The sequence below is a fragment of the Dipodomys merriami genome, unplaced genomic scaffold (genome assembly GCF_024711535.1).
Source record: "Dipodomys merriami isolate MVZ:Mamm:240054 unplaced genomic scaffold, mDipMer1.0.p SCAF_27, whole genome shotgun sequence".
NCBI classification, from domain to species: domain Eukaryota; kingdom Metazoa; phylum Chordata; class Mammalia; order Rodentia; family Heteromyidae; genus Dipodomys; species Dipodomys merriami.
The window spans coordinates 15,489,869-15,516,959 of record NW_027204159.1 but is presented as its reverse complement, the minus strand read 5'-3'; the positions used below and the strand labels follow the sequence as shown (position 1 = coordinate 15,516,959).

The 27,091-nt window shown below is 40.6% G+C and overlaps 1 protein-coding gene across 1 annotated transcript in view; it reads left to right on the top strand.

Annotated features, from left to right (window-relative positions):
- The window catches only part of Htr4 (5-hydroxytryptamine receptor 4), a 220,803-nt gene extending 193,712 nt beyond the window's left edge, over positions 1-27,091 (top strand). The window contains exon 7 of the mRNA XM_070036005.1: positions 26,947-27,091. Within this exon, the coding sequence (XP_069892106.1) occupies positions 26,947-27,034 (88 nt within the window). The 3' untranslated portion in view covers positions 27,035-27,091. The remainder of the gene's footprint in view (positions 1-26,946) is intronic.

The window sequence follows — 27,091 nt, the reverse complement described above, 5'->3', positions numbered from 1 at the left end:
TTCATGTATTTTCCCGTCTAGGCTAGCACTGCACCCAGGATCCTCAGGCCTTAGTCTCCTGAGTAGGTAGGACTATAAGTGTGAGCCATTGTCTGAAAATGTTTATTTAAATGTCATTGCCCACCCTTTCTTCTGAGTGTGGGCCAATGGAAAGACTCACCCCAGCAGTCAGGAGCAGAATGAGAGCCACACGTCCCCATCACCTAAAATACAAGGAACTGACAATGGTTTTGTTTTCAAATCAGATTTTATTCTTCCTATGCAGAATTTCAAAACCCAATTGTACAAGAGAATCAAACACATTGAGTAAGAGCTAGTGGTGAAGTTTTCTATGTCTTGCTCATTTCAATCCATGCCCTGGCAGAATCTTTCTTGGGAGCTCCAGCCCTAAACAGCCAGACTAGGGTATCTCCTACAAAGGCCTGAGATCATGCTTGTTTTCCCCCAATAGTGCCTGTAATATTAGTCTGTGCTGTTTTTCCAGATGTCAGTCCTTTCTCAAACAGAATGCTCATGTCCTGACTTTTCCTTCCCAGAATGCAGTTCTGGACATAGCAGGCATTGGAGTTTCCAAACTAACTTGGCCTTGGGAGACAGCCCCTTTTCTTTCTTTCTAATCTGTGTCCATGTGGGAGAAACCGTCTATCAATCACCAGAGGAAGATGAAGTAGCATCAGTTCCTCTATTTGCTGAATGGTTTAATTTCTCAACAGTACTGCAGTGTTCACAGAAGCATATTTTTTGACACTGTCAAACAGACCTGTGGTCTGTTAATGCCCAATACTGATAACGTTTTTGTGTTATTTAAAGGAACTAGAAAATAAACAAGGAGACATATGTACATGAATTAGGCAGATTTAAAGATAACAAATATAGAGATCAGCCAGAGGGTGATGGAGTGCTATGGATAGAAAGAGAAGATTTGAAGAAAGAGGTGAGTCCTGTGACTGGCAAAGAAGGGATCCATGATCAATATGACCTGGGAGAATAGTGTGTAGGACATAGGTAATTGGAGATGCAAATGCTCTGGGGCTGGAATGAACTTGACTTGAATGAACTTGACAGCTGGAGATCAGCACATTGGGGAAAAAATAGCAAGAGGCGGCATCACAGAAGTAAGCAAAGGCTTATACCATTCAGAATCATTCGATATCTATCATTCACCAGTCCTGTTCTTTACCCAGCTTGATGGGACGCACTCTACATTTTACATCAGCAACCCTATGTGATAAAATTTCATTTTTCCCACCATGTTGATGAAGAAACCAAGACCAACTTTAAAGTACTTAACCAGGAATTTGTCCACAGTTATGAACATTATCAAGGGCTGCACATGGCACATAGATCCTCATTCATTATGATGTCTTAACTCATTCCTTGGCCAGTGCCCTTTTCTAGCAAGATCCAGCCTTCACATGGGTTGTTTCTCTTATGCTTTTTATCCTTCTTTCCCCATGGAGTGTGAGTTGTTGTAATCGAACTATTCAGATGCATTTCCAAAGTGCCTCTTCATTGATTTTAAGTCAGCGAATCCCAAATAATATCTCATTAAAAGGCAAGCATATTCTTAGCCAGCCAGGAAGAGACTTTCTATTAAAATGATTTCATCTTATCATTAACAAGGAAAAGTCCATTTGTTTAGGCAACCAGTCGACTTCCTTTACCATTTTCTTATCGCCATCTCTATGGGCATCATTCTTGTCAACTCATGTTATCTTTCATCTGAACTGAGATGGAGTATGCCGCTATTCCCATCTAAACCTCTCAAGGACTTCTTATTGCCTGCTAATTATAGACTTTCTATTGTTTTGCTAAGGCAAATGTTCACAGTTCTGCCTGTGAATGTTCACAGTTATACCTGCAAAACAAGAGATGAACTCCATGTCCACTTGCTCTTTCTTTTTATATCTAGGCTACTGGTACTAGGTAAAAGTACTAGGTATTTTCCATTGGGCATAATTCCCTGGTAAGTTTGACCTCAAATGCCATCTTTCACTTGAGGCTTTTGCAACCCACAACAGCATGCAGGTTTTGACCTGTTAACCTGTTTCTGCTCTCCTAAAACTCTTTGTCTACTTATAACATTTTGATGCACTGTCCAGTAGTTCATTTAGAATGTCCTTTCTGAATTTCCCTACTAAAATTTCAACTCCTTGAGGACATGACCACCTCTTCTATTTTTCTCTAGTACCAAATATAAAGTCTTGTACACTGAAGCCATCCAGGATATTCATTAGGTTTACTTGGTTAGAAGTCAAATCTTTGCTGTTTATGATATCTGCACTGTATACTCCTCCTTTTCTTTCAGTCCCAAATCTCACTGCTGGTCTGCCTCTGTCATTCTCTGCTCTGCCATTTCAAAAGCTGCAGCTTTCTGATGAAAGGAAACACTTTTTGTCACAGTGTGGATGTACTCAAGATGCTCATCATATTTCTTGCAAGTAGCTAAAGGATTAGAGTTTTAAAATACCATCACTTCCTTGATTTTTTGCAAATTTATTTTCTTCCTTTGTTCATGTCTTTCTTTCTATTGAAAAGGAATTTAAGCTTAAAGTTTTGTATTTTTACAATTCAGTGATGAATTGTAAATTGCCTGAGTTCCTGGACATTGGTCATCATTTCGCCCCTAATGACATTTATTGAGACACTGTGGAGTAATCACAGAGTGGGCTAGGCCATGGACAGTGAGCCATGGACTCACTGTTTCCATCCTATATCAAACTACAACATAACAGATCATCTTCAAAGTATGTTAGCTTTTAGGTAGGCACTGGTGGCTCATGCCTATAATCCTAGTTACTCAGGAAATTAAGACCTAATGGTGGCTCATGCCTATAATCCTAGTTACTCAGGAAATTAAGACCTAAAGGTGGCTCATGCCTATAATCCTAGTTACTCAGGAAATTAAGACCTAATGATCAGGCAGGCTGCTGCAGCTATGCTAAATGTGGCCTTTCTTTTCAAGCGAAGAACCCGGTCCTCTGGGAACTTTGTAGTAGGTTTAACTGCAATAAAATTATTCTTCCAAACAAAAAAAAGACCTAATGATCAAAATTCAAAGGTAGCTTGGACAGAAAAGTCTATGAGGCTCATTTCTTCAGATGAGCAGCAAAAAGCCAGAAATGGAGCTGTACCTCAAGTGGCAGAGAACAAACTTTGAGTGAAAAAGCTAAGGGACAGAGCCCAGGCCCTGAGTTCAAGCCACAGTATCAGCACACATTCACACACATTCACTCTCACTCACACACACAAAGATGTTAGCAAACATCCAACATCTCCGAATATCTTTACTATGACATTGAAAATTCTGCCTCATTCTATCTTAACTTAGGCTATCTGTAAATTTTTCCACTTTCTTTAGTTGAGATCTCAGGCTTTGTCATTAGCAAGGCAGGCTCTGCCATTTACGGCTTGGGTGGTTACAGGCCGATTTCCTCACTGAGTTCCAGTTTCTTCTTTGAAATGGGAATGCTGACAACACATTCCCAGGCTGTTGTGATGAGTTTCAGCGGATTGAAGCAAATACATAGAGAGTAGTACACAGTCTCTGGCACAGAGTAAGCTCACACTGCAGTATAACTGTTACTATTATTACTCTGGATTCCTTGACATTTGCAATGCTGGAACAGCATGTAGAATCATATGGAGAGACTGCTAAGGAAACAGGAGCTGGGAGGCAGTGGGAGGGAGCTTCAGGCAGTGACTGTTTCTAAGCCAGATGTCTTGTCCAGGAGAAAAATGAAGGATTTAGCTATAGCATCAACACACACACACACACACACACACACACACACACACACACACACACACACACACACACACACACACGGATAAAAAGAACAAGAAAGGCAAACTTTCTAGTGTGGTTAGAGAATGGAGTCAGCTGTCACTCAGCATCTCATTCTGGAACATGTACACTAATGTTTCCTGATGTCCTCTGATCCATGGATGATAATAATCACACCTCTCCTTGGTCAAGGGATACAGCTTTATTGACTGTCAAAGAAAGGATTGACTCAGCTTCCTAACTTGACAGTTGTGTGTGGTTTTATTTTGGTAGGGGGAGGGGTGGGAGTGGGGAAATGGGGGGATTGAGAAGGTACTTAATTTCTCTAATCTTCTGTTTTTTCATGATTAAATATCGAGGTGTTTCTGGGTGTTGGTGGCCCACACCTATAAACCTAGTTACTCAAAAGGCTGAGATCTGAGGATCTCAATTCAAAATCATCCTGGGCAGCATATCCATGAGACTCTTATCTCCAATTAATCACCAAAAAGCTGGAAGAGGAGCTGTGGCTCAAATGGTGGAGTGCTAGCCTTGAGCACAAACACTAAAAGCTATGATAGCACCCAAGCTCTTCGTTCAAGCTTCAGGACCCCTACCAAGACCCAACAAACAAAAAAGGAGGTTTAACATTACCTAACTTGTGAGGTTGCATAATAAACATATGTATATCATACCAATTAGGACACTACCAGGCAGATTATTTGTAGTTTCTATTAAATCATTTTCATTATTCTTGCATACAACTCCTATCTTATCGATAAGTAAAATGAACTAAAGGAGACTAAATTTCTCACTTCAGGTCATGCAACACATAATCAATAGAGCCAAGATAAATGCTACAAGCTTGGCTTTGTCTGGTGTGAGAATCTATGCTTTATTTTTCCACCAGAGTCAGTGACACCAAACTTTGAGAAGATACTCCTTCCACTATGAGAAGGGTTTTGTAATCTGTTTGGAGATTATATATATCTCAGGTGCATAATCATTAAAGTTTGTCTAGGTCCCTAAATGAAAGGGCCAACATTGTCCTTATTTTTAAATAATTAAATTATTTAACTTCAGTTGAGTCTTTTTTTTTCAATATGCAATGCCTTTGGTGGTTATGCCAGCTCTGTACAGACAACCTGCTTGACAACCATCAGTGTCACTTCGTAGTGATGAAATTCTTGGCCAGAACACAAGCCACCTCCTCCTGCCAAAGCAATTTCTCATTATTCTCAGGCACTTGCTACAAGGGAGATTGTGTGTCATCAGTTGCTAAGGCTCTGTGAAAGGGAACTTGAGCCAGGATTTTGCCATTTTAAGTGAAAAGCCTGTGATTGGCTGAGCAGAGATACTGCGGGACTTCTTGTTCCAGCTCACTGGAGTATGGGAGACTCACAGGGTGGCTTTAGTCATTGGAAGGAATCAGGGAGATACAGTCTTATCAATGCTATTATTCCTGTGTCTCCTTTCCTAAAAACAGAGCTTTCTGGAAATATTGAGTTTGTAAAGTTCAGAGGCCAAAATCATTGCAGAAATCATTAAATCATTAAATAACCTCTGTGTTTTTTTCTAATTTCCAGACATTCCTTAGCTATTCAACCCTTCCTACTACAGGTGATGGTTTCGCTGTGGTAGCCTGAATGATGGACAAATTAAGAATGCTTGACTCCACCTTGTGTTTTCCCACTCACCAGCTAGGGGACTCAACTTTTTTACACCAAAGCCCGAGACTACCTCCTTGAATCTTATCCATCCTCTTGTGCTGTTAGAGGAGACCCACATAAACCAGCTTTGTTAAAAGGCTTTTGAGAGTGCCCACATTGTAGGGCACTGAGAGAGAGATGGTTCTATAAACCAGAAAACATAAATGGAAAGACCTGGAAAAATTATAGTAAGCGAAGTAAGCCAGGCCCAAAGAAACATAGGTCCCATGATTTCCCTTATTTGCAATAACTAGTATAAGTTTAGGACAAGCAGAAACGGTCAAAAGCCATGTACATATGACCATATAAGATGATGTTAAGTGAAATGAACCCCAAGATAGGGACACAACTTGTTTTTTCTTTCTTGCTATTGTTTTTAACATATCTAAAGTGTACTGTGTGATTTTTTTGTTGCTTCTTTTGTATGTTCTTCCCCCGTGGTATAACCCCTGCTTTCACTGTATTTGATGATGGGTGCATCTTGTATATACATTTTTCTAATTTGGGGAGGGGAAGGGAAATAACAAAATGCTGAAACAAGGATACAGGTTGACCCATTGTAACAATGACATGTACAAGACACTATGTTGAAAATGAACTTTACAACTTGGGGGCATGAGGGGAGAGTTTGGGAGGTTGGGGGGGTAAGGGATGGTAGGGGAAAAACAAAGGAGGGGGTAAAAATGCTCAATAGGAAATGTACTTATTACCTTATTCAATGTACTCATTACCTTACTCATATAACTGTAACCCCTCTGTATATTTTTTACAATAAAAAACATTTTAAAAAAAAACAGAAAGTACAAAGTAGCAAGTGTGAAGAACTAAATGGCACTGGGCAGCAAATTCAAAATACTATTATTGTTTCACCGTGTTTCTGGTGGGAAGTCATTTCTGATTTCTATACTTTCTAAATGTATTTCACTTGATCTGCAAATTCTCTTACTTGGTAATAACGCATCAGGTTTTGTTTTTCCAGTTTTATCATGTCACACTTCTACTTTCTACTTTTCTGTCTACATCAGCACATGCTGTCAGGTGAATCTGTTTTTAAACGTAACACACTTACACACAATAACAAATAGCAAAAAGAACAACAAAAGTGATGTATACCTTGAAATTTTTCCATTTTTAATGACTCCAACTCAAAATCAGTAAGGGCTCCCAGCTGCTTGTTGTCTACACCCACAACAGTGCCCAACTAGAAAAGAGTAAGCAAAGTTGGGCCAAGTCCCACCAGGATGGTCTGTAACTTCTCCTCACTCTGCTATAGCCCACTAACCATGCTTTCTTTCATTATTTGTCCATTAAAGGCAAGTCCTATGTTGCGGATTGTCTTGTCTGTGAAACTTGATCCAAGCCATTCTGATCTCTGTAATAAGTATCTATTTGATCTAGGTCCTTGCAGCAATACCTATGGTCTCCATGGGTACTCTCAGGCCCTCACATTAAACAGAAATGTACAAAGTACAGTATCTATATAAACCAAACACCACTAGCTATGGCAACAGTACAAGGTAGAGACAAGAACACATGATCCCATATTTACAGACTGTATCTGGATATAATAAAAATGAAACCACTTAATTAACCTCTTCAAGAATGCAAGGAATATTCATTTCCATTGGATTTTAGAAACTTTTGGATTTCCCCTTTTATCACTTGGATGGCATATTCATCGTTCAGCAATGTGTTGTTCAACCTCCATCAGTGTGAATATTTTCTGTAGTTTCCTTTACTAACTCCTAATTTTATTCCATTATAGTCTGATGGACTAAAAGGCATTATTTCCTCATATTTGCTGAGACTTGCTTTATATCCTAGAATATGATCTATTTTGGTGAAGGTGCCATGAGCTGCTGAGGATGAATGCGTGTTCTCAGAAGAATATTGTTGGATGAAACATTCTGTTGATGTCTGTTAGGTCTATTAGTCTAAAGGTTTCTTTGTTGAATGATTGCCTTAATGACCTATGGAATGATGACTGTGGGGTACTGAAATCTTGAAATATCATTGTGTTGGGGTCTATCTGTGTTTTTAAGTTCAACAGTGTTTGCTTAACAAATAATAGTGCCCTGGCATTTGGGGCATAGATGTTAAGAATTGCTATGTCTTCTTGATGGAGAATTCCCTTTGTTAATTAAAAAAATCACTGAATGCTTAAAAAAATGTGAGGAATAATTGCCATCAAATTAGTAACACACAATTTAAACAAACTTGTATAACAAGTGTCAGTATAATAGCACCAGTGACAGGCACTGTGATAGTTGCTAAAAGGCAACATAAGAAACTTAGAGCTTGTTGTGACAATCTGTAGGCCTCACCTTGAGATGTAATGAGGGATTCTGCATTGCTATATTCTGTGGCTGTGTTTACTAGGGAGTTCCTGGGTTTTGGTAAATGTAGTTAGCCTGAACTGCTGTACAATGGTAGACACATACACACACACACACACACACACACACACACACACACACACACACACACACACACACACACACACACACACACACACACACACACACACACACACACACATACATACACACACACTTTCCAGCTGGAATCTGGTGAGATACTGAGAAATACTGAAAGTATCCCAAGAGTATTAACAAAGCAGCATATTAACAAAGGCTCTGGTGACTACATCGGTGCATCTTTAGCTTCCCCTTTCCTTAGCTAGGTGTAAACCATTTTACTGTGGTGCCAATACTTTAGGCATAATAAAATCCTTTGAGTGTCATGTAATCTGGCCTTTACCTTAAGAATCTAGACATATGTATACAACTTTTAGTACATTCCCCCAATTCTTTTTCTTAAAATAAAAGCTCAGGGTTAAACAAAATAAAAATAAAAATTGCTGCTCTAATGTGTGACTGTATAGGCAGATACAATACTAACTTATGATGAAATCAATCTTTACTCTTGTCCTGCCTCTGATAAGTGATGAATTTATTTCAGACATGAATATGGTATGATATAGCTTTTTTGCCAATGAATGACTCCTTATAGAGACACGATTTCTTCAGATAAGATCTTTCCTTTTTCAAATAACTCTATGGATATTGTGCCACATAGTATACTACATTCCTGAAATTGAGGAAGTATCCTTTTGTTTATTTATTGACTTAAATGTTAAGTCCATAGGAGTCTGAAAAAAATGGTCAAAATGTTGGAGCAGGACTGAATCTGATCAGAAATCAAAATTACTTTACTCAGGAGAGTTGTAGAACAGTCAATCACTGTTCTAGGCATTGGGATTGCTAGTTCTCAGCTTTTGTCTTGTCCCTGAGTACAAGCAGATTCTGTTTGAAAGCAGGCTTGGCAAATTCAGCATTTCACAGCCTGTGATTATGTCTCAGTTATAGAAGCATCCATGGGTCCACAGTTTCCAAGAGCTGACAAATTAGATTAAAATCTTGACTTCAATACTTGCTGTAGAACTCTAGGCAATTGGCTTAAGTTCTTGATCTTTAATTTCCTTATGGAAAAACTGATTTTTCCCTAGAGCATTTGTTAGCAAACTACAGATCTATAAGCAAAGTTCAGCCACCAGCCTAGTTTTTGCATGATCCTTAGACATAAAAATTTTTAGATTTGTAAAGAGGAATTAAAAATAACAACAATGATAACAGCTACATTAAATCAAGTTTAAAAAGAATAAACACAAGAGTGATTTATGTGACCTCAGAACCTAAATTACTGACAGCCGGTCCTTCATAGGAAAAGTTCAATGATGGTAGGAAAAGATCGGCAACTCTTGTTGCCTTCTTACAAATCCTATGATCTCTTTCCAGCAGCATAAACTTGGGCAAATCATCTAACTTCATTTCTAATATTCCTCATATGTCAAGTAGCTATAAAAATAGTATTTATTTTACATGATGTAATGTTATATATGTTAACATTAAAATGCTGCTATTGGAATCTGTTAGTTGTCATGGCACCAAGATTTGAACTCAGGGCTTTATGCTCAATTGGCTTACTTGATTGGCTGGTTACTTTCCACTTAAGTACACCTTCAACAGTCTTTCTTCCTTTTTCTTCTTTCTTTCTTTCTTTTTTTCTTTCTCCTTCCTTCCTTCCTTCCTTTCTTTTTCTTTCTTTCTTTCTTTCTTTCTTTCTTTCTTTTTCTTTCTTTCTTTCTTTTTTTCTTTCTTTCTTTCTTTCTTTCTGTTGATTATTTTGAAGATGGAGTCTTTATGATTTTTCTGCCAGGATTGGCTATGAATCTCTATTCTACAGATCTCAGCCTCCTCTTCCTGAGTAGTTAAGAATACAGGTGTGAGCCACTGATGCCTACCTGAAGCTATTCTTACTAATACCATCATTTCCATCATCATAAAATCATTAAAAGATAATAAAAGAGAGTGCACATGAACCATGTACATAGCACACTTGCCATGGTAGGCAGTAATAAATGGCAGCTATGACTGTTGTATCACCATAGTTACCATCATCATCAATGGAATTTTCAGAGGGCTTTAGCATACAGTGAAAGTTCTCAATACATAAGTGGTTAGTGTAATAACCCCCCTCTCTTAAGGAAAGAGGAGCTTCAACTTGGATGGGTAGACACTGAGCTACAAAGAGGCAGAATATGGACTTACACCAGAGGTTTCCTATTATGGACCTGTGAGTCCTCTTTCCTCATCACATGCCTTTCCACAACAAACCAGAGGGTCTGTTGTGTGTTAGTTTTCCTCAAATGCCTGGGAGCCTGAAGAAGTGGGCAAACATGACTGTGTTCCTCCTTGGCAAGGCTTTGCAGACAGGAAGCTGGGATAATTGGATTCCAGCTCTTTGGTCTCAGGTTTGCATTTGTAACCAGCCAACTGACGACCAACCCGAATGGAAAAAAGTGCTCACCAAACAAACACAACCCCTGTGTAGGAACTTACTATTTATGCTGCAGTGGGAGATCCATCAATGGCAGCCAACGGCCTTCTAAGGAGTGCTGTTCAGGGCAGACCTGGCTTCAGAATCTGCCAGATCTCAGCAGAGACACCTGGAGCAGGGAAGTGTTGAGTGAGGAGCCAGGATATGGTTGACAGCAAAGCTTGTGTGATCAGATCAGAACTGATTTTTAATTTAGTTTAGACGAAAGGCAATGACAGAACTCGTTTGAGCAAAGCGTACAGAGTGATGTTTAGAGAAAGCTGTTAATAGCACAGTGGTACAGCATCAGAGGGAGCGCTGACTACAAAAATAGGTGACATTTCAAAGTTAGTTCATGAAAGAATCATTATGTCTACATACTACCCTGTCATTTCATGTAGGACTTAAATCTGCTTTAGCTCACTTTTTTTCAAGGCAGTAGATTCAAACAGGATCTAAGGCTAGCATGAAAATTTGTGCTTTAAAAAAATCATGGAAACTACCCTTAAGAATTTTAGCGTTGTCCTTGTAGAAAGATGAATTATCTTTTGTAGATAGTGACTTGCCATGGGTTAGTATAAGCGATGGCATCTCTGTTTGCTTTTACTTTTGTAAGTATCAAGCAGTTTCTTCCAAGGGAAAATGGCTTAGTGTTCGTAAGGAAAGGTGGGATTTTTACAGTGATAAAGCTGGTCTAGTTGCTACTTGGGTGTTTGAAGCACTCCGAGCTAATAATGTTTTAGGATTCAGTTCTCTGCTAGCTCTTGAGCCTGTATGTGCCGTGTAAACCTTGTCTTTGAGTTTTCTTAGCACCAGCTGCCATGCAGTTGGCTAGCTACCAAGCAGAATCTGTATCACAATCCAAACAACAGCCAGACAGACTATCATTTGTCATGTTTACTGGTTCTGCCGCCTGTCATCTCTGTCCCAGGATGACAGGCCCAGTAAGGCTCACAAGGTAATAAGGGTTAGTGTGCTCACTAAAAGTTCTCCCAGGCCCAAGGGAAAAGGATGTATGAGTCTTCTTTTCAGATCAACCTTTAAAACTACTGATCTCACAGGCTTGTGGTTAAGAGAAAAATAAAACATCGGATGTCAAAAGACTTCATTAGATTTTGGCTTTCAATACAAATGTTAAACTGTGATCTCAGTATGTCATAAAGTTCAGTGTGGTTTTACATGATTGGTCTGGCCAGTGAAAACACAAACAGCCAAGAAACAGGAAAACTGTGCTATCAATTTGGGAAGATTGACACACATTATGAAGATAGCATGTGATATGAATTGTACAGCTTCTGAAAGCTCTGAATTTTTATGAATTTTGTATGTAAGCAGTACTTACATTTTGTCTTAATGTTTCTCTACTTGCCTAGTGTTAATCACTAATCACTAAGGGTAGTGGGGAAAAAAGTTGAATCATATGTCTTTGGAGAGTTTTCACAAGGAAAATTTTTTGCTGGAATTTTTTTTTAACTCTCAGACTGTTTCATACAAATGTAATAACTCAAGCTGGTTGCTAGTGGCTCAGTCTTGTAAACCTAGCTACTCAGAAGGCTGAGATCTGAGGATCACTGTAGGTTTAGTGTAGCCTGGTTTGTGGTCAACTGGATAAATGCTCAGGAATGGAATTGCTGGGTTATAGGAAAGCTCTTAGTTTAGTCTTTTGAGGAACCTCCATATTGCTTTCCAGAGTGGTTGAACAAGTTCATCTTCTCCTCAACAGTGTAATAAAATTCCCTTTTGGCCACATCCACACCAGCTTCTGTTATTAATAGGGTTTTGTTTTTTGTTTATAATAGCCATTCTAAATGGGATTAGGTGGAATCTTAGTGTTGTTTTGATTTGCATGACCAGAGATGATGAAGTCTAAGAAATGGAAGCAAGAGGCTCTTTTCTGTTTTCTTTATTACTGTTTTTGTTTTCTGAACCTTTTGTCTTGTTTGTAAATTTATCTGTTTGGGGGAAGTAAGGGAGGGGCACAGAAAGGAGTGGGACAAACGGTGAACAAATGCAGCAGTGATATTAGACACTGTGTTGAAAATGAACTATACAACTTGTGGGTGGGGATGGGAAAGAACAACTGACAGAGATTGAGGCAAGGGTTGACACTATTCAGAAAGAAATGTACTCATTATCTGACTTATATAACTGTAACCTCTCTGCATATCACCTTTACAATAATAATAAAAATATATTCAGGTTTGCAAGGCCATCTTGGGCCTAGTAGGTTCTGTCAGCAATTGTGATATTTTCATGAGGATCTTCTCTCTTGTCTACTGACAGAAGAATAAACATAGGAATATTTTTTGCATGAGGAAATGAGTAAACAGACAGACTTATAACACAGGGACAGACTTACAGATCACATTCAAAGTGAGACATGATTGTAAGTAATGAAACTAAAATTAAAATTCTAGATGTTTGACTCTCATCCACCATTTCTCAGCTAATGGCCTGTGAAATACATTACTATGCTGGATGAATAAGACATGGCTTCCTTCCCTGAGAGGCTTGTAATTTATCTGGAAACATGCTTTTTTAAAAAATTGCTTGGGGCTGGGAAGGTGGCTCAGTGGTAGAGCGCTTGCCTTGCATGCTCAAGGCCCTGGGTTCGATTCCTCAGCACCACATAAGCAAAAAGAAAAAAGCCGGAAGTGGCACTGTGGCTCAAGTGGTAGAGCGCTAGCCTTGAGCTGAAAAGCTGAGGGACAGCGCCCAGGCCCAGAGTTCAGGCCCCACAACCGGACCCAAAAAAAAAAAAAAATTGCTTGTACAGTTGCATTTAACAAGCCACAGAAAGGGCTGTCACAAGGCAGTTTTTATTGTCAAGTGAATTATAGAAGTAGAAAGTGATATGTTTATTGAAATGAAGGAGGGGGTATATCATATTGGGACAGTCAGAAATAACCATATTCAAGAAGTGTCATGTCTATCCAATTGTATCTTCAAAGATTCTTCAACACCATTATCATAGTCAGTTAGCAAAAGAAGAGGGTAGAGGAAGCTGTTTCCTTATTTGGGGATTAAGCTATGTCGTACTTTGCTCAGTGAATGCCCTAAATTACCGCAAAAGCTATGATTGCTAGCTGTAAAGTTGCCTTTGGGCCACCCAAAGTGACAGAACCATGTTTTGCAGTAATTGTGTTTCCTGACTCTCCCCTAGAAGCATTTAGAAATCTTGCAATGTTCATTTAAACTGAGATTGTGTGTCTCCTAACCTGTGTGCTTTCTTTCTTGTTTTTTCCCCAACTTCTGCTTGGCTCTTCCTCATCTATGGCTGTTTTCTGTTGCAACTAAAAGTGGCTGTTCCTCTGTCTCCAGCTTCTTCCTGCTCTTCTGCAATAGACCAGTTCCTGTCTAATTGAACATGCTCTGTAAGTCTGTCCCTTTCTATGGTGTGGGTCTGTCTGAGTCTGCCTCTTCATTTCTTCATATAGAACAACCTTAGTCTGTTCATTTTTCTCACCTCCCTGAACAAGATGGAACATATTCCTGGAGCCATCATGTTTGGTCTAAAACCAGCTTGGCTCATATTTCCTTCTGGACTTCTATGACTTCTATGGACTTCTATGACAGGAGTGTCCTTTGGCTTTCACCCAAATGACTTAGGAAGATTTGTTTGTATCTCTTAATCTTTTGACAATTTATTTCTTTAAATTTTATTTCATTTTGTTGTAAAGGTGCTGTACAGAGGGGTTACAGTTACACGAGTAAGGTAATGACTACACTTCTTGTCAAACATTGTTACCTATCCTTTGTTTTTCTCCCACCACCACCACCCCTTTTCCCCTGAAGTGGTAAAGTTCATTTCCAACATTGAAGACACTATCTTTTGATGATTTTATTGTGGCTTCTTCCTGTTTCTGGGAGGATAGTTTTCTCTAGATCCAAGTAGACAGCACTGTGTTAAAGCTTGAATTCACACAGTGAAAATGTGGCTCTCTCAGATTCTCTTATCTGGATTATTCCCATGCCTTGATTCATCATTTATCTCCTTGGCTATAAATGGTAAAGTCCTTCATATTTCTTTCTTTTTTGAGGGACTGGGGGGATAAGGAGGTTATGGTGCTTGTCCCTAAGCTTTTTTGTCCAGTCTAGTGCTCTACCACTTTGAGCCATAGCCTCACTTCTGGGTTTTATGTGGTTAATTGGAGATAAAAAGTCTCACAGACTTTTCTGCCTAGGCTGGCTTCAAACCGTGATCCTCAGATCTCATCCTCCTGAGAAGCTAATATTACAGGCACACTAGTGCCAGTGATCTGAGGATCACAGTTTGAAACCAGACCAGGCAGAGACTCTTACTTCCATTTAACCAGCAAAAAAAAAAAAAAAAAATGGAGTGGTAAGTCAAGTGCACCAGTCTTGAGTAGAAGAGCTAAGAGCCAATGCTCTGGCCCTGAATTCTAGCTCTAGTACTGGCACAAAAGACCGGGATCTGAGTCTTTTGAATTGGGATCCTCCAAGTCTCAGTTTCCTGAGTTGCTAAGATTCAGGTGTGAGTCCTGGCATCCAGATATTCCCACTTTGTTTTCATTATTGTCAGTGTGCTTTATCTTTTCCCATACATTTAAATGTACATACACATATGTATATATGTATATATACCCATGTATACACACATACGTATATACGTACTGCCCACTAATTCCTTCCATATATACACATAGTGTGTGTCTATGTCTTTCATATGAGATTCTTACAGATAGTGTGTGTTGAGTCTTGGTTTTTGTCTCCTTGTTTTTTTGATCTGGGGAATCCAACCTAGGGTCTTTTATATGTTAGGCAGCAATCTACCACTGAATCATAGCTCTAGCTTGTGCTTTTTTGAGATAGGGTCTTGATATGTAGCTCCGGCTGGTCTTGCCTTCATAATCTTCCTGACTTTGTTGGATTGTGGACAGGCACCCCATGTTCATAGCTTTGTTTTGTGATCTCCTGGGGTAATCATTTGTTCTGTGATCAGGATATTCAGACAATCAGTAATAAGACTGATTATTAATAAAGGTGGATTAAAATATATTGTATTTGTTATTATCTTTTTTGCCTTTTTTCTTTATTTCTATTTTGGCCTTCCAAATGTCTAACTATTGTAGTTTTACTTAAATATTTTATATAATCCATTTCTTCTTTCTAGCACTAGATGTTACAATATACATTTACAACTAATCCATGGTTATTTTCAATAACACTGTATTGCTTCATAAGCACCTTATAATAGCAAAGTATTCCTATTTCCTCCCTCCCAGTCAGTCCTGATATGATTACTGTCCATCCTTTAATTCACACATACACACACAGGCATGCTTAATGTAGTACATTGTTGCTATTGCTATTTTAAACAAGCTCTTCTCAGATGAATTAAGAAAAGTAACAGTTTTAATTTATTTCTCTGATGCTCTTTTCTCTATGTAGATTCTCATCTATGTTATTTTTCCTATCTCTAAAAATTTTCTGACAATATTTCTTGCAAGATGGATGTAATGGCCACATTCCTCCCATTTTTGTTTGAGAAGGTCCTTATTGCTCCTTTAATATTGAAGGTTAATGACATAGGGTCACAATTCCAGGTTGGTGAAGTTTGCTTTTACTCTTAGCACTTTGAATATTTCAGTCTACTCTCTTCTTGCTTACAGAGGTTTTAAGAAGCTGGATAAAATTCTTATCTTTGTTCCTCTATAGATAAGGTATTTTCCCCTTCTGACTTCCTTCAGAATGCTATTTTTTTTTTTAGCTTTCTGAGTCAGTGGTTTGATGTTTAATATTAATTTGGGGAAAATTGTCCAAATATTTCTTCTGCTTCTTTCTTCAGGTATTCGTGTTGTTTGTATGTTTACCTTCATAGTTGTTGTTGGACATTTATTTGTTTGTTTGTTGCTTACTTCGTTTTTTTACTGGCCTTTTTCCCTCATTGCTTTCAGTTTCTATTGGAGACAGTCAAATCTAGAGACTTAGTTGGATCCAATCAACCCACCAAAGGCCGCCTTCATTTTTGTTAGTGTTTTCAATTTCTAGAATTTTTCTGTAGTTCTTTCTTTGAATGTTCCTGCTTCTGTCTACATTGCCTTCCCATCTTGCCTACTCTGTATTTTTTCTCCCCAGGAACTCTTAGCTTTGTAAATTGCAGTTATTTGAGTTTTCATGCCTGCTGACTCCAGTATCACTTCCTCTGCTGAATCTGGTTCTGAAGTTGATCTGGACTTTGATACCATGCTTTCTACATTATTGTGTGCCTTGTGACTTTTTTGATAACTAGACACAGTACGATCACAGGGAAAGGAGGGAGTGTGCCATAGATCAGGACTCCAACTTTAAGTGAGACAACTCTGGAAAGTCCACTTCATAAGGACTTCTGAGTCCTCCCACAGCACCTCAGGGGTAAGACGGCACTGAAGTGTATTTTCCTTCTCCCATCAGTTGGATTCTGGTAGAGTTCCAAGAGATGGAGTTCTGTTAAGTAGTTTCTCCTCAAGTAGACCTCGCTAAAGAGAACAGAATGTTCTGGAGTATTTCAAATCATTTATTTTCCCCTCTTTCTGACAGAAGCACAAGGAGATTCTCCTCTGTTTACTGAGATCCATGGCTGAGCTCCTGGAGGTATAACTTTGCTGAGTCTCCCTCAAGTTATTTGTATCTCTCAGACTTGTCTACTCAGAACCTGTAGCCATTTTTCAATTAGAATTCAGGTATTCCCACCCCAGCACTTGTTCCTGGGGGGGGGGGGGTTCTGCTCCAGTAAGTTTTGACTCCCTGTGCTTGCTTGTCTGTCTCTCCAGTTTTGGGTCAGTGATTTTCTCTGCCAACCTCATTTCTCTTACATGTCTGAAAGTTGCTGGTTTTTCAGTTTCTCTAGCTTTTCCCTTGTGGTTAGGATAGAGCAATGACTTTTGAGCCAAACTGGAGATTTTGATTTTCAGTTTTTGGTTTTTTCCCCCCAGAATGGAGGACTGAACTCAGGGCTTTGTGCTTGCTAGGCAGATGCTGTTCCACTGAGCTAAATCCCCAGGTTTTATAAAACCTTTATATTTTGAAGCAATTCTACATATGAAGCAAATGGAAGTAGTGCAGAAAATTCACCCAGCTCTCTGAATGCTAACAACCCATGTAACTGAAACCTAGCATTGGCCCAACACATTTAGCTGAACTCTAAGCTTCATTTGGACTTCCCTAGTACCAAATCTGCTTAGGAACAATTGTTCAAAGTGGTCATTTTGAATTCCTTTTTAAGTTATCCTGTAGTAGCATAATGACCTCAGGAGATGTCTGAAACATTTTTCTAAAACATTCTGAATGGGCCCTTGTTGGTATTGCTGTTGATTTACTGGGTTAATTATTTTGTTTGACCTTTTAGTTGTTTTTTCTCTTTCTTACATATGCTCTACCAACTCATTAACTCCGGGCATACCATTATCTCTTCCAGTCCTGCTGTGTTTGGAAGGGAAGTTTCCAGAGTTGGGTTTAAATTGAACTTAGATATTTTCTGAGGGAAAACCAGGGAAAGATGAGGGGGAAAAAAGTTCATACTGTTGTGATAACTCTGCTGGTGATGGAAGGCCTTTGATAAATTCAGTGCAGGTGTCTGGGCCCCAGAAATCACTGGACTTTGAATACATAAAGTATGCCTAACAAAAGACTCATAGAAATTTCAGTAACACACTCCTCTACCAGAGAATTTTCATGGCAATCCATCCATGTGTGGGGGGTTTGTTTGTTGTTTTCTTGGATTTTTTAAATATATTTTTATTGTAAAAGTACTGTACAGAGAGGTTACAGTTACATGAGCAAGGTCATAAGTCCATTTCTTTTTGATGCTAGGACAGTATAGTCTTTTGCTCTCTCATCTTCTGAAGTCAAAACCCAGGACTGTACATTTCTGGCCTACATCTTAAAGATGGATTTGTCAAAGGGATTGTTCCTCCCTTGACACCTATTGGCGAAGACATGGTATTGAGCATAAAGGAATGGGAAGAGATGGTACAAAGTTTTCTGAGCTGTGTAATATATAAGGGCTACAATGAACATCAACAGGCAGAGTTCCAGCATCCTTTGAAGATAGTTTAAATGCCAGACAATGTTAGAGGAAGATCAATTTCTTCTGTTTCTTACTCAACAAATATGTCCACAGATTCCACAATACTCTTCACACTGAGTGCAGTGTCAAATGCTACATATAAAATATTAAAAATAAGTAAGGTGTTAGGTGCCAGTGGCTCATACCTCGCTACTCAGCAAGCTGAGAATTATGAATAAAGGTTCAGAGCTACTCTGAGCAGACAAATCTGTGAGACTCTTACCTTCAGTTAATCAGCAGAAAGCTGGAAGTGGAGTACAGTACAAGCCATGAGTTAAAAGCCAGCCAGAGAGAGAAGCCCTAAAGAAGATTCAAGCCCTAATACTGAAAAAACATAGATAAATAAGTAATGAACAAATTAATAAATAATGTTAATAAATAAATAATAAATATTAGTAGCACAAAGGGCTCTGGACTTTAGAAAGCCCACATTTAAATCCAGGCTGTGTCAATCACTATCTGATGGACCACTGACAAATCTTATCTCCACTGGGTCTTATTTTCCCTGTCTCTGAACAGCACACATTATAGTTGATGTAAGCATTAAAGCAGGGTCAGGTAGATAGTTGAGAGATTATTGCCTCTAACATGACAAGATCTGCATGCTGCCTTCCAAGAGTATCAGGAGGGCCAAGCACATACCCATCTTAACATATTGTAGTAGCACATAAAACCTATATTCCTACGAAACCAGCATTGAGCTAGAGTTAAAAGGCTAGGCAAGATTTGAAAGTGGCATTCAGTTCTTGAGTCATTCAATATACTTTGACCTACCTGAAATGGAACATTTATCAATTGAGAAGATCAAATAGCCAAGGTTTGAAGATTTCCATATTGGATAATTTACCAATGAGACAAACAGTGTTGAGGACACAGATGATCTTTCTACTCTAGCTTGCAGCTGTGCACTTTTCATCCTAACATAATCCAATGGTCGCACCTCAGCTGCTCTGGCTTCAAACATTATCTTCTCTTAATATAAACACAGCCAAACAATACAGGACAAGGGAGATACTCTGACTACCACTCTACTAATTCAGACAGAAACACTTTACAGCAGACTCTTCTAGAAAACTCTCAGATTCCACTGGAAAGGAGAACTTGGGCTAAGTAAGCCCGTATCTGCAAAGTATTTGGCATTTTTGCCTTTACTAGGAGTCAGCCCCTACTAGGAAAGAAAGAAGGAAAAAGAAAAAGGAAGGAAGGAAAGAAGGAAGGAAGGAAGGAAGTGAGGAAGGAAGGGAAGGAAGAAGGGAGGGAGAGAGGGAGGGAGGGAGGGAGAGATGGAGGGAAAGTGGAAGGGAGGGAGAAAGAAAAAGAAAGAGAGAAAGGAAGGAGTATGGGTAGCTGCTTTCAAGTATGTAATTTCGCAATATGTGACAAGTTCATGTCTTTCTTTCTTTCTTTCTTTCTTTCTTTCTTTCTTTCTTTCTTTCTTTCTTTCTTTCTTTCTTTCTTTCTTTCTTTCTTCCCTATAAGATGCCCCTGCATCTTTGAAATAAGTCTACTTCAGGTTTTATTCAGGAGGCATAAATGAACTTGCCACATATTGTGAAATTACATACTTGAAAGCATCTACCCATACTCCTTCCTTTCTTTCTCCTTCTTTTTTCTTTCTCCCTCCCTCCCTCTCTCCCTCAAAGACACAGAGATATCTGATGTCTAGATAGAACAAGAAATTTACTAACCTCCACTGGTATTCAACTAATTAATACAGGTTTCCTTGGAAATCAACATTCTTCTCTGACTGTTCAAAGTAAAAGAGCCACCTTGCTCGCAAGCAATCCTACACCCTTCTCCACATGAGTACCATCACACCCTGAGCTTGTCTCTGAGACCCAGAGCACCTATTTCCTGCGGACAGAAACACAACACGCTAGCTTCCCTTGGACCTGGCCTCTCTGGTCAGACTGTGATTTAATCAGAAGATAGAGCTTCCTGTGTGGAGAGCACTGGAAAGCATCACACAGGCTTCCCACAGTGAGAACGGGCTAGGAGATGCCAGTCCTTCATGACTGTATGGATTTATCCAGGAGAGGTGCATGCGGTAAGGAATCATTCCCTGAAATTGTAATCACTGTGTGTGTCTGCATTGTCAAGTGTGGAGTTTGTTTCTAGCTCCACTGGTAGCTAGAGGCCATGAGCCAGGATCCCTTAACCAGTGGGATTATCTGTTTTCTAGTGAGAAGGATAAAGTAATGTGAGAATGGGACAAGATGCTGCTGAGAGTGAAGAGAAACCTGTGAGAGTGAAGTGGAAGCCCTCGATATGCTGCTTTCAGAGGAGTAGTGGTCCCTGGTGCTAATGCCATGAGCACACACCTGGTATCCAGGCCCCCAGCTACACCTCCTTATCATGACCTGGAGCTGATGATGGCATCTGGTTGACCACCTGTGCCTGTTCCTCCTGCCACCCTTGCCACATCTCTTGTTTGCTGCCTTGTCTTCTCTAGAGATGGGCATGTGTCTCCAGTGTTCCATTTTCCCCCAGGACAGTCACTGCCCAAGTTCCCTCTCTGTCAGGGATGAATTCAGCCTCGCTTCCTTGGGGCAGGTTTAGAGGTCTGCAGCACTGTGCCTTAGACTCCTTGACCTCTCATCTTCCCCTCCGAACCCCCAGGATGCCTACAGAGGACGCATTCTGAGATCATTTTGTTCAAATGAACCGCCGTACTCTGAGCTCTTCCCTTGCCTGGGCCTAGAAAGGCCTCACTGCCCCTAGGCCAAGGTATCACTAGGTCTTCATGATGTATCATGAACCCACATTTCTACCAACATTGTTCTAAATTTCTGAGCTACAGTCATCTCTGGGCAACTCAAAATCACCTCTGATAGGCAAAATAATGGTCATCTAAAATGCCCAGGTCATGAGCTGGGAATATGGCTTAGTGGTAGAGTGCTTGCCTAGCATGCATGAAAGCCCTGGGTTCCATTCCTCAGTACCACATACATAGAAGAAGCCATAAGTGGTGCTGTGGCTCAATTGGTAGAGTGTTATCCTTGAACAAAAGAATCTCAGGGACAGTGCCCAGGTGTTGAGTTCAGGCCTCAAGACTGGTGAAAAAAAACTGCTGCTAGGTTAACTTTAAAATATTTACTTATTTATTTATTGCTATTGTAAAGATGATGCACAGAGGGGTTAAGTTTTACCTATAGTTAAGTATCCCTGCAAAGGTTCATAAGCTACGCATACATCTTGAGATAGGGAGATCAGCCTACATTGCCCCAATGGCTTATTGTTATGACATGTATCCTTAAAAGTAGAAGGTGGTAGGATTAGCCAGAGAGGAAGAAGGTAATGATGGAAGCAGAGATTGAAGCAGTGAGGCCATGATCCAAGGAATGTGGGCAGTAGGCAGACACTAAAAGCCAGAAAAGTTAAGGAATCAACCTTCCAAAAGAATGCAATTCTGCCAGTACCTTGATTTTTAACTCTAGAAGATCCATTTTGGACATCTAGTCTCTCAAACTATAAAACTATAAATTTGGGGGCTGGGAAGGTGGCTCAGTGGTAGAGCGCTTGCCTTGCATACCTGAGGCCCTGGGTTCGATTCCTTAGCACCACATAAGAAAAAAGCCAGAAGTGGCACTGTGGTTCAAGTGGTAGAGCGCTAGCCTTGAGCTGAAGAGCTGAGGGACAGCGTCCCGGCCCAGAGTTCAGGCCCCACGACTGGACCCCTCCCCCCCAAAAAAAACTATAAATTTGTATTCATTTAAATTAGTGGCAACACCTGTGGTGATTTAACGGTGGGAACAGGAAGTGAATATACAGCCTAATTTGCTCCTGGGCTCCCAAACTAACCTCAGTCCAATCTACATTCCTACAGTGTATAACCATCCTATAAAATATCAAGGGCCCTGGAACACATGCTGCTTACGACCTTAGATGACTGTCCTCCGTTTTAGGATGAGAATAATAGTTGGCCTAATGGCCACTGTATAACTCTAACCTTTGCCTCAACTGGTGTCTACCCTATATGCCCCACCTCTGCATTTCTTGTGTCTTTTGTCTGCATCCATCCTGCCTTGGCCTGGCCACTCATCACCCATCTTTCTCATTTTGGGTCATATCTTTAGGTCACTCTACTTGACACACTAACAGAGGACAAGGACAACATAGCACACTTCCCTGGCATGCTCTCACATTACCACCAGATACTCAGTCCTAACACCTTTGGCTTTAATTGACACCTGACTGTGAATCTTTCACACAGCCCTGTGAACTGTGCAAGGACAGGAACTGTGTCAACTTTTAACCTACAATCTCCAAGTCATGGTGCAGGGCCTGAACCAGGGTAGGCACTCAAAATACCTTTCTAAGTAAATGGCTGAGTTAATAAAGATCTAGAACTTGAAAGTTTCATTCCTTTGTGAACACTGAACAAAATACCCACTGTGCTATTCATCTTGGTTTCCATGTGCCCAAAGCTCTGGCTTCCATGATATTCTGCCTGAGGTCTGAATCTCTTTCAACTGAGGTGCCTTATATTTTAATAATTAAAACATCTCCTTGCAAGTGCCCCAGCATGAGTCAACACTGCTGTGCAGAGGAGGACTGGGTGATGTGTAATAAAATCTAATCACTTCCTGATCATGCCAGGCTGGACAGGCAAAGGGGACTTATTACGCTGCTAATTACTGCATCCAGCCTGCTCTAAGTGCAATGCTAATTGATCAGTGAATGCATTGTAGACTCAGGTAATTACCAAACCTAATATGGCTCCTGTCATGTTGAGTAAATTAACACAGAGGAGGGGTGGGAAGCCCGGTTTGAGGTAGTATGGCTGTTGCTTAGGAAACAGCAGTGAGGTTTCATCAGGACCTGAAACCACTCAGGTACACCCACTCACCTGGGGTCAGCTTGCTACCAGGATAGTGGGTGGAATTTAAGGCAGATGCCACACAAAACAGAACCGAGAGGCTTTTACCACCATGATGGATGGCACTCTCTTTCTCTGTATGTTTTCCTTTTCTTGAAAGCTTATTTTAGCTGTATGATCACTGAAGAAGTGGATAAATGTGTGTCCGTCCGTGTGTGTATGTGTGTTCATGTGCTGATGCTGGGGCTTGAACTCAGGGCCTCATACTCTCACTTATTCTTATCATTCGAGTCTGATGCTCTACGGTGTGAGCCACACTTTACTTCCAGATTTTGGGGGAGGGAGTGCTAATTAGACATTCACTTGAATTTGTCTGCTTGGGTTGGCTTCCCACAATTTTTGGATCTCAGCCTCCTGAGCAAGTAGGATTACAGCTATAAACCACCACGTCCCAAGGAGTAAATACATATCTGATCAGTTCTAAGGATTGGATTTCTGCATTGATCAGGAATTAAATACAGGGTTCAAGTCATCCCTCAGTCATCAGATAACCAGGATACTAAGTGACATTTATTGCATGAGATTTAGCTATCATTATTCTAAAAAGCATTTGGTGTTCGCAATGCTGCTCAATGCCCACAACCACCAAGTTGGCAGATGATGGCTTGAATCAGCATTTTTCCTCAAGAATCTGATTTTTAACTGCTCCATACCTAGCTACCTTTTTAATTCTAGGAAAGTCACACTTTCTGAGCCTCAGTGGGTCCAGCCCTCTGCTAAAGTCTTTGTAGACGTGATTTGATCTAGACAGCTAAGTTGTTGGGCAGGTAGGAATAGCCTACTAACCAGGTCTCACAAGTAGGTGGTAGGTTTGAGGGGATTTGAGTTCAGCTCTGTGTGCCTGAAGTACCAAGTGTTTGCTCTATCTTTCTTTTTCTTTCCAAGATAGATAAGGATCAAACAGACAGGATCCACACAGAAGCTGCATAGATGTGGGCTGAATGGACTTGGGCAGAATCTTCCTGATCCACATCCACCCAATCACAGACAGCAATCTTTTAGACCTGGGCTGATCAGACATACTCTGACTTCATAGACCAGTCATGCATACTCAAGAACCATATACACACAGGCTGCATGGCCTTGTCCCAGGCCTAACAGATGCCAGTTGTGGAGATCCTAGTGCATAGACCCGGGGCCCCATGGACGCAAGCCCATGTATGTGTGGTACACAGATCTGGGCCCTGCCCAGGCCATTGTATTCCATTAGCCGGAGGCTTGCTCACCTGCCCTGGGCCTCACTTTTCTCCTGCCTGACCTGGCCTGCAGAGGCACAGAGAAAAAAAGGAGTCCATAGGTGGAAAGAATAGCAGGGTTGTTGGCCTGGAACCATGACTTTTCCCAGACTCAGCCTCCTGATTAGCTAAGATTACAGGTATGAGCCACCATGCTTATCACCTACCGATGGGCTTGTAAGTATATATCCCTGTCATTAAGCAATTCAGGTCTGAATTCTGAATGGAAAAGCTACTTCACTCTGAGCCTGGCTACCTTTCTTGTGTGGACTCCTTCTATTTTTCTTCCTATTCCTTTCTCCCTCAGCCACTTTCATCCCTGCCAGCCTCAGGCCCTTTACACTTGCTGTCCTTCCTATCTACAATGTCTTTCTTCCACATCTATACATGCTTCCATCCTCACATCACAGAGTTAACTTACGGGACTAAAACTACAGCACATGTCTAAACAATATTTTAACGCAAAAAGGGGTTTGACATGCATGTAATTATTAAACACAGGGGAGGGGGGAAAAGGAACACTTTAACTCATTGTGGAGGTGGCAACTGAAGAAGCTAGTCCTTGCTGTAGGACAGAGGAGTAAAAGGGATAAACACCGGAAAATGAAAATTATTATGACTCAAGGCAAAATATCGAGGTAAGGATCCCACTGAACATGTTAAGTCCTCTGAGAAAGAGGTGCCAGCTGGACAGGCTAGAATCTATGAGGTGCCAAAACACAGCTGCTCATACAAGAGCTGGAAAGATAGGATGCAGATGCAGCTGCTCTCCAGTACAGATGTGTTACAGGGGTGGTGCTTAGTTACCACACGCAGATAGAAAGCTTGAGGGAGGAGCGCACCTTTTCACCCTTGCTGGCATCCAGTTTCCTGCCTCTCCCGTTTCAGAACCTCAATGCCAATCTCTGAATATAACATTGAGCAGTCCTGATCTTCTTTCACAAAGTCTTACCTATCTCGCTGGGACCTTAGCTAGCCGCTCTAGCTGATGGCTCAAGGTCTGACCCATCCTCTCTGCCTCTGCCTCTCTTTGTCTCTCAGTAGTAGGTGATTTTGTCATTAATGTCACATTCCCTGGGCTTGCCACGGCAGCAGCACAGAGGAGACCATCCTTTGAGAGCAGACAGGTACACTCTCTGTCTCTGTGCTCCTCAGTTAACATTTAGTCTCTTGGAGCCAATATTGTAAGACCTTTTGTAATCGTAATTTTTTGTTGTGGAAGATGGTGCTGCAGCGTATCACACACCGCTGTGTAACAGCATCCCTGGCTTCTACCCACCAGGTGGCAGCAGTGCTCTCCCCGTAAGGACAACCACAAATGATTTCTAATTGTCCCACGAGAGACAAAGTGCTCCTTTCTGAGAAAGGCTCCTCTGGGCTTACACATGGTCCAGGGACTGGAACCGTATGAGCACCAGTCAGGCTTATCGGTGTTGGAATAGATAGAGTGCCTTCATTGGACGCATCTTCACATCTTAACAATGTTCTAACCCTACTGTGCACTATTTTGTCTGCTCTATGATTTAAAAAAAACTACTTTCTCACTGGGGTTACTGTATAAGGGATGAATAAAGTCACAGAGGGGATTGGCACAACAACTGATCAGTACAAGTCAGCAGTGAATTACTGTAACTGGATGGCAAAGTTTGAAGGAAAACCATCACATTATTCTGGCAACACCTGATGCTGAATGTCTGGTTCTTGGTGGCTTGGATTGCGGACACTGGCTGCAGAGAAGCAGACAGGGATCTTGCTTCTAAACTGCAGAAATCCCGTACAAATGTGTGTCAGACGTTGTTGTCTGGGTGATGAGATGCACTTGCAGTGGACATGGATTTACAGGCAGTTAAAACAAAGAGTGCGGCAGTGTGACACTGCTGAGAAAATAATAAACATTTGTCAAGTCGTAAATTCCACTGTGACGTTTAGAACCAACTTGCCGTCTGATTCAGCTAATCAGTTTATGAATGAGACAAGAATAAATGAGACAAAAATACTTAGGTTTTATTTTAGAGCCTAAGTGATTTATTCATTTCAGTCAGCACATCGCTGAAGGTGAGAAGTGGTAATGTGGATGATTTGGGTACTGCATGAGGTAGTACTTACACTACACATGTGAATCCCAGGTTTTGATGAGAAGAAAGAAATCTTGGTCCTTGTCCCAGAGTTGTCACTCACTCTGTGCAACTTTAAGCTTGTTTCTGCTAAGACTCAGTTTCTCCACTTCATATGAGCAATCTAAGTAAGTTCTTTGCTCTTTGTCTTCATATAAAGTTCCATCCCATCCCACTCCCAGCTCTCTTTACCCTCAGAAGCATGCACAGACTTCAGTCTAGAGTGAAGGGATTGTTTTCCCTGGTGAGGATGCAGAGTGCCTGCTGAGTTCTCATGTCTTCTTCCTCTCCCCCTAGGTACACAGTTCTGCATAGCAGACATCACCAGGAGCTTGAGAAACTGCCCATCCACAATGAGCCAGAATCCTTGGAATCATGCTTCTGACTGAGGACGCGGCTTGCCATTTAGTCATTCATTCTCATTCATGTTTGCATGAACAGG